At 40.2% G+C, this 13,227-nt stretch overlaps 1 protein-coding gene across 1 annotated transcript in view; it reads right to left on the bottom strand.

The window, feature by feature from the left end:
* Kcnh8 (potassium voltage-gated channel subfamily H member 8) overlaps positions 1–13,227 on the bottom strand; it is a 458,944-nt gene that overhangs the window by 88,079 nt on the left and 357,638 nt on the right. The window contains exon 8 of the mRNA XM_075978951.1: positions 6,204–6,401. Within this exon, the coding sequence (XP_075835066.1) occupies positions 6,204–6,401 (198 nt within the window). The remainder of the gene's footprint in view (positions 1–6,203; positions 6,402–13,227) is intronic.

Here is a 13,227-nt window from a genome sequence, read left to right as displayed (position 1 = left end):
ATAATCTCTATCTATCTATCTGTCTGTCTGTCTATCTATCATCTATCTATCTATCTATCTATCTATCATCTATCTATCTATCTATCTATCTATCTATCTATCTATCTATATTTCTTGAGTGCTCAACCTACTGAGTAAGCTGGAGGCTCTTTCACTTTGTGTGGTACCTTTACATAAAATGCATTTTATACAATTTTATTTTAGTATCAGGTCTTTGAAAGAACCTTCCCAGTTGTGATCTCAGGAAGAGTTAAACAGGACTGAGAGGAGTGGAAAACCTCACTACATCCTGGGACTGGCTATTGCCTTTTCTCTCTTCTTTTCTCTTGCTGTATTCTCTTTCCTTCCTTGAACTTGGGCACCATTGTTTTCTCACATATGATACTATTACCAGTGCTTTTAACAGCATTTCTACTGTGGTTGCAGACTGTGTATAGGGGCTCTTTTCTTTTGATGGTATAGGGGATCAGATCTCAACTTTCAGATAGCCCTGTTGGTTCCTGTCTTTTCTCCTACCTCCTCATTGACATGGAATTTTCTGTTCTTTATTAACCATCCTTGGGTTAATACTGGGTTGTGAATGTCAGGAGGCATACAAAACAAAATGAGAAGGATTCCTTAAAGGTTGAATTAAATGTTTCGAAGACATCTTAAGAATGGCCTGAACTTAAGGAATTATATCTAGGTTCAAAACATAAAATCATGCCAAGGAGTGTTGAGTTGGCAGACCCAAAGGAAGTGTGAAAACCATGTTCCATTGCAACTAAACATGTCTCAATGGTGAGCCATCTGTACCAGGAAGCTTTATCTGACCATCAAGGCTGAGCTGATTGGCACATAAGCCAAAGTAAACTTATCAGGTAACTCCAGGCAGTTAGTACTAAGTTTTAAAGAAAAAAATTCAAAGATTTGGAAAAAATTTCTGTTTAGTGTCAGCAATAATATATATTGTTTTATTAACTATTTCAGAAAAAGATACATAAAAACTACATTTTGGTCATGCATTATGCATAATTCTGAATTTTTGTATGTCTACCAGTTTTTCTAAGTGTGTATTACAATACAAAACAAGCTCTAAAGAAGCCAGGTAACAGGTCTCTGATCTGCTTGAACACCTGTACCTATCACTAAGTTGTGAACTCGAAGGACAGCGTTTGTCCTTAGTGATCTCTGTTCCAACCACCCAGCACACTTGGCATAGTTCCCATGCAGTATAAATATTTATTGAGCTGAATAAATCTATTGCAACTCTGTAGCATCATTTATAGCTTTATAACTGTAAACAAGAAGCTAAAATTTTATGACTGGTTCAGAAAATCCATGCCCACGTCCCTTGAAAAAGGCAGCCTTCTGAAATCTTATGTCCTTGTGGTTATCATCTACATTTTAAGTAATATGACTTTCTCCAATTACGTGGATAACTTTGTTGACACAAATGGAAAACAGCCTGATATGATAAATCAGAATTTGGCTCTGCTCCGCAGCTCATATTCTCACTTGATAGCTACATTGCTTTTAGCTCACCTGCCTTAAGTTTACAAGGTAAAACTAAACTAATTCTCTCTCTCTCTCTCTCTCTCTCTCTCTCTCTCTCTCTCTCTCTCTCTCTCTCTCTCTCTCCCTCCCTCCCTCCCCCTCCTCTCTCTCTCTCTCTCACACACACACACACAGACAGACATGCATACACAGACACACACACACTCACACACACAGACACACACTCACATACACATACAGAGAAAGATGCATAATGTTGACTGTATAGTTCAATAAGGTTTCACAAAGTGATCATGAGCATGGAATGGCCTTTCAGATCCATAGCCCATCATGTAAAACTCATGTCCTTCAGAGCCACCAATCACCCTTCTTACCAAAGGTGACACAAATCACATTGCAACCAATAAATTGATCAACTATTGAGATTTCTCTACTCAAAATGATACAGGATGTAATCTAACTTCTCTGCTCAGCATTGAGTTTATGATTCATCTATAGCTTTGAAGGACAATTCATGTTCATTCTGGTATAGTTCTGAGGGATAAAATTGTCTCATAAACTTCTTGTTTATTCTGCTGATGGCATTCTTCTATCACCCTGGCATTTCCTGCTGGAGGATATGAAAATAACTCTTTTAAAGGTAGCTACTCCCCTTTCCTCTCCTTCTCCACATGGTCTTGGCATCATGATGCTCTGACTCACTGACCCAAAGTAGTAGAACTGATGATAATGTATTGAAACCTATGAAACCAAGATGCAATGAATACACATTCATCCACAAAAATGCACATAATGCACACAACGCATCTTAGGCACACACACGTGCTCGCATGGACACAAACACACACTTCTATTGACTATATCTATGGAAGGGGAATTACTGGGTCACTGAGTACAGGTGTATTCAGATTTGATGGATGTTGATAACATTATTGTTGACTGGATAGAAATGACCACCAAGAGCACAGGGAGGCTGAAGCATGGATTATCTCTCAAAGCACAGCAGACTCCAGTGCTTTCTTGTGAATGCAGCATGGTGTTTACTTCTGGTTTCACTTTACATCTTTATGAATGATATGGAGCAGTGTTTTAGTAAGCTTATTGTTTATTCAAATATTGAAAATCTTTTCTTGAAACAGATTTTCAAATGTGCTTTAGTTTTTCCTTACAGATTTGTATACCTTTTAAGAAAATATGCCGGGAAGCAGTCTTTTGGATGGTAAATGTTTGCCAGTATCTAAACTCTTGCAGATTCTTGATCAAGCTCTAAGTAATGCATTCTGATAAAGAAAGATGCTGCAGTTCAATTTATAGTTCTTTGTAAAAACAAAGAGACATCTGTGTTATACTTTAGAAACACAAAATTTAGGGTCATGAGAATATGCACTAATGATGTCTTTTTGGTGATTGTTTAAAGTTTATCTCAAAATCTTATTTGCAGTTAATTTTCATGTTGTTTAGTAGGGGTCTAGGTTACCTTAAACAAGTAGTTATATATTGGACACAGCAACATTTTCTTAAAAAAACATTTTATTGTTTATTTATTTATTTATTTTTGTGTGTTTCTCTTATTGGGTGTGGATGTGAGTGTTGAGTGTGAATGTGCCATGGTGCATGAGTGAATGTTAGAGGGCCACCTTTGGAGTTGTTCTCTCTATCCATCATGTGGGTTCCAACAGCAAGCACCTTTGTCTGGTTCCCAATACCACACACCGGCCATGCCATCATCCTTGACCTATAGTCTAGAGTCACTGCCGTACCTGAAGTGACCTTCAGTGTCTGCCCTTTGCCCCACATCTTCCTTCCTTCCTTCCTTCCTTCCTTTCTTCCTTCCTTCCTTCCTTCCTTCCTTCCTTCCTTCCTTCCTTTTTTTATTTTTGGTTATTTTGAGACAGCGTTTTTTTGTAGCTTTGGAGCCTATCCTGGAACTAGCTGTTGTAGACCAGGCTGGCCTCAGACTCACAGAGATCCGCCTGCCTCTGCTTCTGGAGTGCTGGGATTAAAGGCAAGCGCCACCACCGCCTAGCACACATCGTGTTTTCTTAATGACTGTAACATTCCAATACACATTGGTACTTTGAATGTAGATCTTCTGATTTTGTGTCTATTCATGCTTTGTTTTGGATAGTTTATGCTCCAATTCCCACTGTCTTTTAAAAACACTCGTCCATTTGCAGCCCCACGTGCATACAGACACAGGTTGCTTTGACTTTTGTTTTAGAGATCACATGGAAACTTTAATTTAACTGGGTAAAACCAGTATTGTGACGTTGGACTCCTTACTTTGTATGACTTCCAAAATCTAAAACCATTTGTAAAATTTGTAAAAAAAAGTGCTTTGTAGTTTTCAGTATACTTTTGCAGAATTATAGTTAAAAATTCCACTGTTACCAGCTTCTGCAGCTCTGTTTGGGATTACAGATCCTAATACACTTTAAATTTTAATTCTCACAATATTATACAGTTATTCCCAGAAACACAAATAAAAAGCCTTAAGAATTCAATGTACTTAGGTCATTTTACGTGAGAGCAATCTGCTGTTTATACCTGCTGTTAGGTCACTGCAAGTTCCAATGGCTCTTACATACTGCTGTTGCAACAGGAAGTTTGATCAAAATAAATTTAACAAAGAATTAACAAAGTGACATTATCCAATTATATCCCCTATATTTTGAGTTTGTGACCAGTATGGCTCCCTGTTCAGTGAGAAGTGGGGAAGAGATTATGTTTTGACAATTTCTGGTCAAGGATCACTCAGTATGGTAGGTTGGTCAAAACAGTATGCCCAGTTGTCTAACAGATTTCTCAAATGTACAAACTAGTAGGTTTTAACATTAAGCATTTCACACCATTTCCATCCCGGTAAGAAGACATATAGGCAACTTTCAGTAGGTACAGATTCTGCTTACTTGCAAAGTACATCTCATTTTGTTAGACAGAGATTGGGATTCTGGGAAGCATGAGTCTGGATGTGAAGTGCCCACCATGGGTTCTGGCAAGTTATAGCTTTTTAGAAATGAGAATTCTTGTTCTCTGCTCTCTAGGTTGTTTGTGCTTGGCAACAACAAGGAATCTGTTAAAAGGGCTGTAATCCCAGCATGCTGCCTCAGCAGCTCTTTCCGAGGACTGCAGATATTGGCTCTCCTTGTTTATTGCTTCTCAGCTTCCTTACTGAATTGGCACTAAATATTCTTTGCCTGGTGCTGTTCAAACTCCAAAAATTCCAGCTTCTTCCTGTAAGCCAGGTCGTAAGCTCCCCAAGGAAGGCTGTGTTAAGATGTTGGTCTCACCGTGTGGATGAAGACCTCTGTAAGTACTGTGTATTTTCTACATCCTATCTCCCATGATGCTAACACATATACTTTCTGCATACTATCCCCTGTGATACTAACAGACAGACTTTCTGTATCCTGTCATCCGTGGTGCTAACTGATATACTTTCTACATCCTGACTCCTGTGATGCTGACTGATGTGTGGGATTGAGGGCAGTAGTGGATATGGTAAATACAGTGCTAACAAAGTCTGGTCTAAGAACGCTTATTTCACCCAGATGGGTGTGCAGCTCGGAACCCGCTCCTTACCTGTAAAGTTTCCCTTTTTGCACTGAAACAGAGAAATATTCATGTTGGTTCAAATAGTTCCACCTTTACTTACTGGCTCTGAAGTTTGTGAAATTACTCTAATCCCCAAAGCTTTAGATGAGTCATTTGAAAGCTCAACAACAGTAGTGACAATTCTGTCAATTCAGGTTCAGAAAGGAGAAATCATGCTGAATATTTCAGTGAAACACTCTACATGGGAGCTAGGCTGGTTGGTAGCAGGCGGCTGAAGCAGAAAGCTGAACTGTGGAGGTCACTGGATGTAACGGAGGGAGGTGCTAGAGCAGGACACACTAGGTGAAGAGGCTTAAACAGCCCTAACTGTGAATTGAGGCATGGTGGGCAGCCGCAGAATGCAGAGATCTCTTAGGAGTGTGTGAAGACTGGAAGCTGAAAGTTACTGATGTTGAGGGGTGGCTGTCTCCCCTGAAGGAAAGCCTGCACCCCAGAAGCAGGCAGAGCCTCGCCCCTCTTCCTGCCTACCAGTCTCTCACTCGTGTCCCTACTGCCAGAAGTGAAGATGGCTGCCAAAGTAGAAAGGTTTGTAAAGTCAAACCCTGGATTTTTAAAGCAGAATACCAAAGGCTCGTAAGAAATGGCGCAGTAACATATTGGTTAAACGGAACAATGCTGACCCCGCATCCTGCCTCAAGTACCACCCAGTACTGCACCATGATGAAAACAGGCAAATTACTAGCTTCTCCCAGTTTTTATTTTTTAATAACAATATATTAAGCATTCAATGTTCATTGCACTAGAATGAGTTAAATTTGCTAACACTAACTTTGGTGGCCGTTTCTAGCATCTACCTACAATTCACATTGAGGGAATTCCTGAGTGATGAATGATACTTTAAGAAACAGCATTTGCTCTTCCTAAATAGGCTTTCATCTGCCCGGAAGGTGTACGCATCAACACCACCTTGGTGTCTGCCAATTCACATGTCCATTAAAGTTCCTGTCGCTTACTTCCTAATTAGTGCTTCTAGTTAGGTTCTGTTCCAGGATCAGGCGATGTACGCTATTATGTTTCAGACCTGAGTAAAACGTTCAAGGGGGCACCTGGAGATTCAGTTTCTTTTCTTGCTCTAGAAGAAGATTCCTTACCTCCAATCAGCATGGTACAGATGGAAAAGATCTTCTCTGCATCCGTGTTAGCAGACACATTCCCAAATCCAACACTGGTGAGGCTGCTGAGAGTGAAGTACAGGGCAGCAATGTAGGCGCTTCGGATGGACGGGCCCCCCAGCGTATTGTTGCCATAGTATGGAGATTCCAGCCTCTTTCCCAGCTCATGAAGCCAGCCTATAATGGAGGGAAAAAGATAGGTTTCGGACTGAAAACAAGTCCCAGTTTAGCTCATGTCAGTATCTACATATGGACAATTGTCAGTGTGATTAAGGGGGGAAATAGTTAAAAAGGAAATTAAATGAACATTATATATCATTGCCATAAAATCAGAAGTATCACTTTTATTCATTACAATACAAAATATGATAATTAGATGGTCAAAGTGGTTGATGGCTGCAGAGGATGAAATAGAGACCTTAGCACCTGTGAGTGACACTCATGTCCCATGAAACTCATCTCAACTGCCATTTTAAAGGAATGTAAGGACGGAATCGCATTTTGCTTTACTTTGTCTGTTTGATGCTGAAATGGAGAGCACCTTGCCTTTCCAGGCAGCCCCACCACTGCTCAAGCTACAGCCCATTCCTGAGCACATACTTTAATTCTACATGGTAAACAGCTTCACAGAAAGGGTCTTTACTTCTGTTGGGTAAAACCTTCTCCATTTCTTTAATTCACGGATACATAGTTACCTTCTAATCACCTTCTAATCACCAACTAATTATGTTAGGCCTCCTTGCTTTACTCTGCTGATCTCTCCTAAACTCACTCTTGCTTAGGGGCTGGAGAGCAGGGAACCTGGACATATAAGAGGTATTGGAACATAATTTGATGCCCCAGCATGGTTTTAGGATCCACTGTAACATTATCAATGGAGATTCTTTAAATAGTCCTAGTTATTATAACTCAGTTATAAAATCTATATTAGCTGAGAGAATAGTATGCATAATGCTAGTATCATCTACAATGGAAACACAACACAAAATCACTTTAAACCTGGGCAGCTATGTAGGGTTAGTGAAGTTATGGATCTTGGAGAAGCTACAACCACCACATTACTAGGTCAGCACAATTTCTGACTGCATTTTAAGTGTTTATCCTTATACCTACAGATTAGTGAAGTCCTCATCCCTCATCAAGGATATTTCTCTTTGCAATAGACGTAGACCGCCACAGAAAATCAAAACCACCCAAAATGCAGCTATGGAGCCTAGTCCCAGTGGATATATTTACAATAAATTGCCTGCATAAAAGGTTCAGGGATCATTGCTAAAGAAAGGGAAGAAAGACTGTAAGATTCAGAGGAAGGGAGAGTTTGTGGTGAGACTCCCTAACTATGAGCAGAACAAGGACAGCAATAGCTATAACCAGCGTGGATGAGGGAAGTCCACAAAGGCCTCGGTCCTACACAAGGAACCATGAGCCACTAAGCAATGCTATGAGTAGGGGAAACAGGCATCCCCAGGAACAGTCACACCAATGGGCTGTGTGTATTTGATCAATACCAAATGATCAACCCTGAAAACACATGCAAATAAGTAACGTTATAGACAGAACAGCTTGCATTTATGTATCTAAGAATGCATCTGCGTGCAACAGCAGTTGAAGAAGAAGGAGCTGGGAATATGAACAGTAGAAGGAGGAGTATATGGAAAGATTTTGAGGAAGGAATGGGGAGGGAAAATTGTTTAATTATAATCTCAAAAACTGAAAAATAATACAAGAGCAGAAAGTATCTTTTAAAATCACAATTTTTATAACGATAGTTAAATAAATTAAACAATTCAGTAAGCATAAAACATTTTATTTGAAACACTTGCCATTCAGATTTTCTGTTTTATAATTCTCTCAATGATAAGCATTCAGGCTTCATATGACTTTGAAAAACTACCAATTATAACAACTTCATTTAATGGCTGCCCAGAAAAAGATGGAATTCTTCTTTTAAGTTTTTACAAAGTAGTAATATAAGTTATAGTTTGCTGAGCTGAGTTGGATAAAGTGAAAATTGGGAGTAGCTGAGGATTTCTTGATAGCAGGGGAGAAGTTTGGAGGCATCATCAGTGCTGGTGTCCTTGTGACCAGAGAAGCTCTCCTTAGCCCGCAAATGGTATCTAGGAATGGCTGGTATGACTTGCTGGGGTCCCCACCTATCCAAGCTCAGCCTTTCCTGTTCACCAGGTGGGGGAGGGCGGAGGAATTGCTTTTGTAAATGTCCCAGTTGTTCGGGACTACACTTTTTCCAATGAGGGCTCTTAGGTCAGTTGCATCTGGAAAACTTTCACAGAACAACATAGTCCACCCAAGTCCTACCTGCATTAACTGAATCAGAATAGCTGCGGGTAGACTTTAAATGTTCCCAGTGGGATCTAACGTGAGGATTGGGCTTGGAGCACCACATTTCAAGCATTAACAAGGCATTGATAACAGTAGGATTTCATGAAGTTCAGTTTATGGAGGGTCTCACTAATAAATGCGTAGTCAGTTATTTTATGCTAATGTGAGAACAAGGACAACATTACAGTGGACATAACAATGCATGGGCATTTGAGAATCTGTATTATATTTATACATAAAGTGTAATAAAAGGATTTTTGATGAAAGATAAGCAATGGGATATAAGTATGACATTGCTAAGGTATGGCCATTCAGTCTGTCTAGAAAAACTTCATGAAAAGAGTGTTCATAGATTGAAACACTGACAGTTACATGATGTGGAAACAAACGGTTTCTTTGATTTCTCATTTTAAACATTTGGTTTAACCTATGGGATTACAGTGACATTAAATAAGATGTCACATGAAGAAAATATCAACCCCTTTACTTGCAGAGTCCTGGGATATGGTTTCTCATTTTCCCTTCTTTTCTTCAGGCAGGAAGAATGGACAGGAGAATTAGAGAAACAAAAGTGTCAGGAACCCCCTGATCTGGGAAGCTTGCTGAAGCCATCCGCCTGCAGAGAAACAAGAACTTCCACACATTTGCAATTGCTCACTACCTTCATCCTTCCTGTTATGAGCCTGCAATGCAATCCCCTTCCCTTCTCCTTCTTCTTCCTTTTCCCTCTCCTCTCTCTGAGATATGGCCTCAGACCTACAGAGCTCCACTTGCATCTGTCGCCTGAGTTCTGGGGTTAGAGGTGCGCTCCACCAACAAATCACACTTCCACAGAGAGTGCATGGGCTCCAGCCCCTTGTGCAGTTCTAGTTGCTTCTGCTTTCATTTTTATCACATTGTAATGACATCCAAAGCCTCGTCACAGCCACCCTATGATTTATATTCTCAAAAGAGAGAAGGGAAATGAGTTTCCTAGCAAGTTTTAAAATGTAATTTAAGAGCCACCAAATGGTGTGCATGGTGAATGCAGCACAATTAACAGATTCACCCACCAGAAGCCCATCCTACACTTGGCTATGTCTCACTTTCCATGAGTCCCTTAGAGAAGCCTGTGGCTACTGTCAGAGTGTGTCTTCTCCATCCCCAATGTCCTCTTTTTATCTCAGTCTTCATTCTTGGGCCTCTATTAACACCATCTTTAACAAAATATTCATCTCTTTTCCAAAAAGACTAGGCGTGGGATTCCTTTCTGAATCAAAGCAGAAAATCCCACTTTGACCAAAGCTTGGGAGAGATAGACCTCCACAGCTGCCGAGGGGCAGGTTTCCTTGTCCTCACCACTACACTGTTACCTAAACTGAAATACAGAAGGCATAGAAATCAGAAAAGTAAGAGAAAATATGAGACTAGGAATGAACTAAAACGAAAAAGAGAAGGAGTGGTAAAATTCATTGGTAAAACCCAGGAGAACAGGTGGTATAGCTTATCAGTTCCTTAATGTGGGACTCCTGGAGGAGAAAACCCAAGGAACAACAGTTCTTCATATTTGGACAGCTCCATGTATGTATATAAAAGAAGCACAGGACCTTTTCTTCAGAATTGTGTTAGTGTGGAAGTATACATGTAGCTTTGCATATTCTTCTGTAGTCTATTGCTTCCTATACATTTTCATACATGCTCCATCCAAGTGCCCAGATTAAAAATTCTGCTCTAGAATTTTAAGTGGAGGAAGTGGAGAAGAACTGATAAAGTATGGTTTGGTAAAATTTAGTTAACTATCTTATGAAACAAAGCTTAGAAATAATGACAATTTATTCAACAGTAAGAGAGAATGCAAATGCACAACTCAAATGTGCATTTATGCTCCATCCTTAGCTCAGGAGCAATTGGCCGCTGATGGTTTTTAGGGAAAGAAAGAGTAACTGTTCTTCAGGGCTGTGGCCCATGACAGATTGCCCATGCTCTAGTAAACAACCATATACCCATATGTACAAGAGTAGTGCTAATTGTCTCAGTGAGCTACAGAGAAGAGGAGGAGGAAGTTGGGAGGGAAATGTCACGGTGGTGGGTTATATGAGGGCTTGGAAGGGTGACTAGATGGTGATATGATAAGAATACTTAGTATGCATGAAATATTTTTTGAAAAAGAAACGAAAGTGCATGTGTAGAAGGCAGGCATTATACAACAATGGGGCCACATTTCTTATCTAGCAAGAGGGCCTGGAGGGAAACAAGCAATACACATGAACAACAGATCCTGGTATACTGGATCTTGCTGTGCAGTAGGAAGAGGCAGACACAACAGTGAGGTTGGAACAGGCCTCACATCTGCATGAATCACTTTCAGGATGGGGCCTGTGCAGCATTTGACTCTCTGGGGACAGTAGTCGGAGGCTGAGTAGCTGGGGCCAGGTTCTCCCTCAGGACTGCTCCAAGCTGTGCTGTAAGCACCACTTTATCTTTGCTCAATGAAGAATTGATTGGAGAAGTGAGTCCTGTTGCTGCTCTTTGGTCATCCTTGCTAACTACAGGAAGTTGGAAAGATGTCCCTGGCTAGAGAGTAAATATTACTCGACCTACTTCTTGGTTTAAGTCAAAGCAAAAGGAAAAAAAATTGCCACAGTGAAACCTTCACATCCTGGGGAAGTTGTATAGTCAGACTTGGAACTTGGCACCAGAACCATCTGCTGACTCTAGCTGATAGAGTAGCTACTAATCTATAGAACTCAGCTTTTACATTAAAAATAGACGTGAACACCCCAAAAACTCTACCAAAGAACTCCTACAGCTGATAAACACCTTTAGTAATGTGGCAGGATACAAGATCAACTATAAGAAATCAGTTGCCTTCCTATACACTAAGGATAAGGAAGCAGAGAGGGAAATCAGAGAAGCATCACCTTTCACGATAGCCACAAATAGCATAAAATATCTTGGGGTAACTCTGACCAAGGAAGTGAAAGATCTATTTGACAAGAACTTTAAATGTTTAAAGAAAGAAACTGAAGAGGACACCAGAAAATGGAAGGATCTGATCTCCCTTGCTCTTGGATTGGGAGGATCAACATAGTAAAAATGGCAATTCTACCAAAAGCAATCTATAGATTCAATGCAATCCCCATCAAAATATCATCAAAATTCTTCACAGACCTTGAGAAGAGAATAATCAACTTTATATGGAAAAACAAAAAACCCAGGATAGCGAAAACAATCTTATACAATAAAGGATTGTCTGGAGGCATTACCATCCCTGACTTCAAACTCTATTACAGAGCTACAGTATTGAAAACAGCTTGATATTGGCATAAAAACAGAAAAGTCAACCAATGGAATTGAATAGAAGACCCGGACTTTAACCCACAAACCTATGAACACCTGATTTTTGATAAAGGAGCTAAAAGCATACAATGTAAAAAAGAGAGTATCTTCAACAAACTGTGCTGGCAAAACTGGATGTCAATCTGTAGAAGAATGAAAATAGATCCATATCTATCACCATGCACAAAACTCAAGTCCAAATGGATTAAAGACCTCAATATCAGTCCGAACACACTGAACCTGATAGAAGAGAAAGTGGGAAGTACTCTACAACACATGTGCACAGGAAACCACTTCCTACGTATAAACCCAGCAGCACAGACATTAAGGGCAACATGGAATAAATGGGACCTCCTGAGACTGAGAAGCTTCTGTAAAGCAAAGGACACTGTCACTAAGACAAAAAGGCAACCCACTGACTGAGTGAAGATCTTCACCAACCCTGCAACTGACAAAGGTCTAATCTCCAAAATATATAAAGAACTCAAGAAACTAGACCGTAAAAATCTAATCAACCCAATTATAAAATGGGGCACTGAGCTGAGAACAGAGAATTCTCAACAGAAGAAGTTCAAATGGCCAAAAGACACTTAAGGTCATGCTCAACTTCCTTAGCTATCAGGGAAATGGAAATCAAAACAACTTTAAGATACCATCTTACACCTGTCAGAATGGCTAAAATAAAAAACACAAATGATAGCCTTTGCTGGAGAGGTTGTGGAGAAAGGGGTTACCCTCATCCATTGCTGGTGGGAATGCAAACTTGTGCAACCACTTTGGAAAGCAGTGTGGCTGTTTCTCAGGAAATTCGGGATCAACCTACCCCTGGACCCAGCAATACCACTCTTGGGAATATACCCAAGAGGGGCCCTATCATACAGCAAAAGTATATGCTCAACTATGTTCATAGCAGCATTGTTTGTGATAGCCAGAACCTGGAAACAACCTAGATGCCCTTCAATGGAAGAATGGATGAAGAAAGTATGGAATATAGACGTATTACTACTCAGCAGTAAAAAACAAGGACTTCTTGAATTTTGTATACAAATGGATGGAAATAGAAAACACTATCCTGAGTGAGGTAAGCCAGATCCAAAAAGAGGAACATGGGATGTACTCAGTCATATTTGGTTTCTAACCATAAATAAAGGACATTGAGCTTATAAGAAGGAGAACCCAAAGACAAACATATAGTCATCCTCCTGGATATTAACCTTCATCAGGCGATGAAAAGAGACAGAGACAGAGACCCACATTGGAGCACCAGACTACAACCCTAAGGTCCAAATCAGGAACAGAAGGAGAGAGAGCACGAGCAAGGAACTCAGGACGGCGAGGGGTGCAC

Source organism: Microtus pennsylvanicus, chromosome 7, assembly GCF_037038515.1.
Source record: "Microtus pennsylvanicus isolate mMicPen1 chromosome 7, mMicPen1.hap1, whole genome shotgun sequence".
NCBI lineage: Eukaryota > Metazoa > Chordata > Mammalia > Rodentia > Cricetidae > Microtus > Microtus pennsylvanicus.
This window is presented reverse-complemented; position numbering and strand designations above follow the sequence as displayed.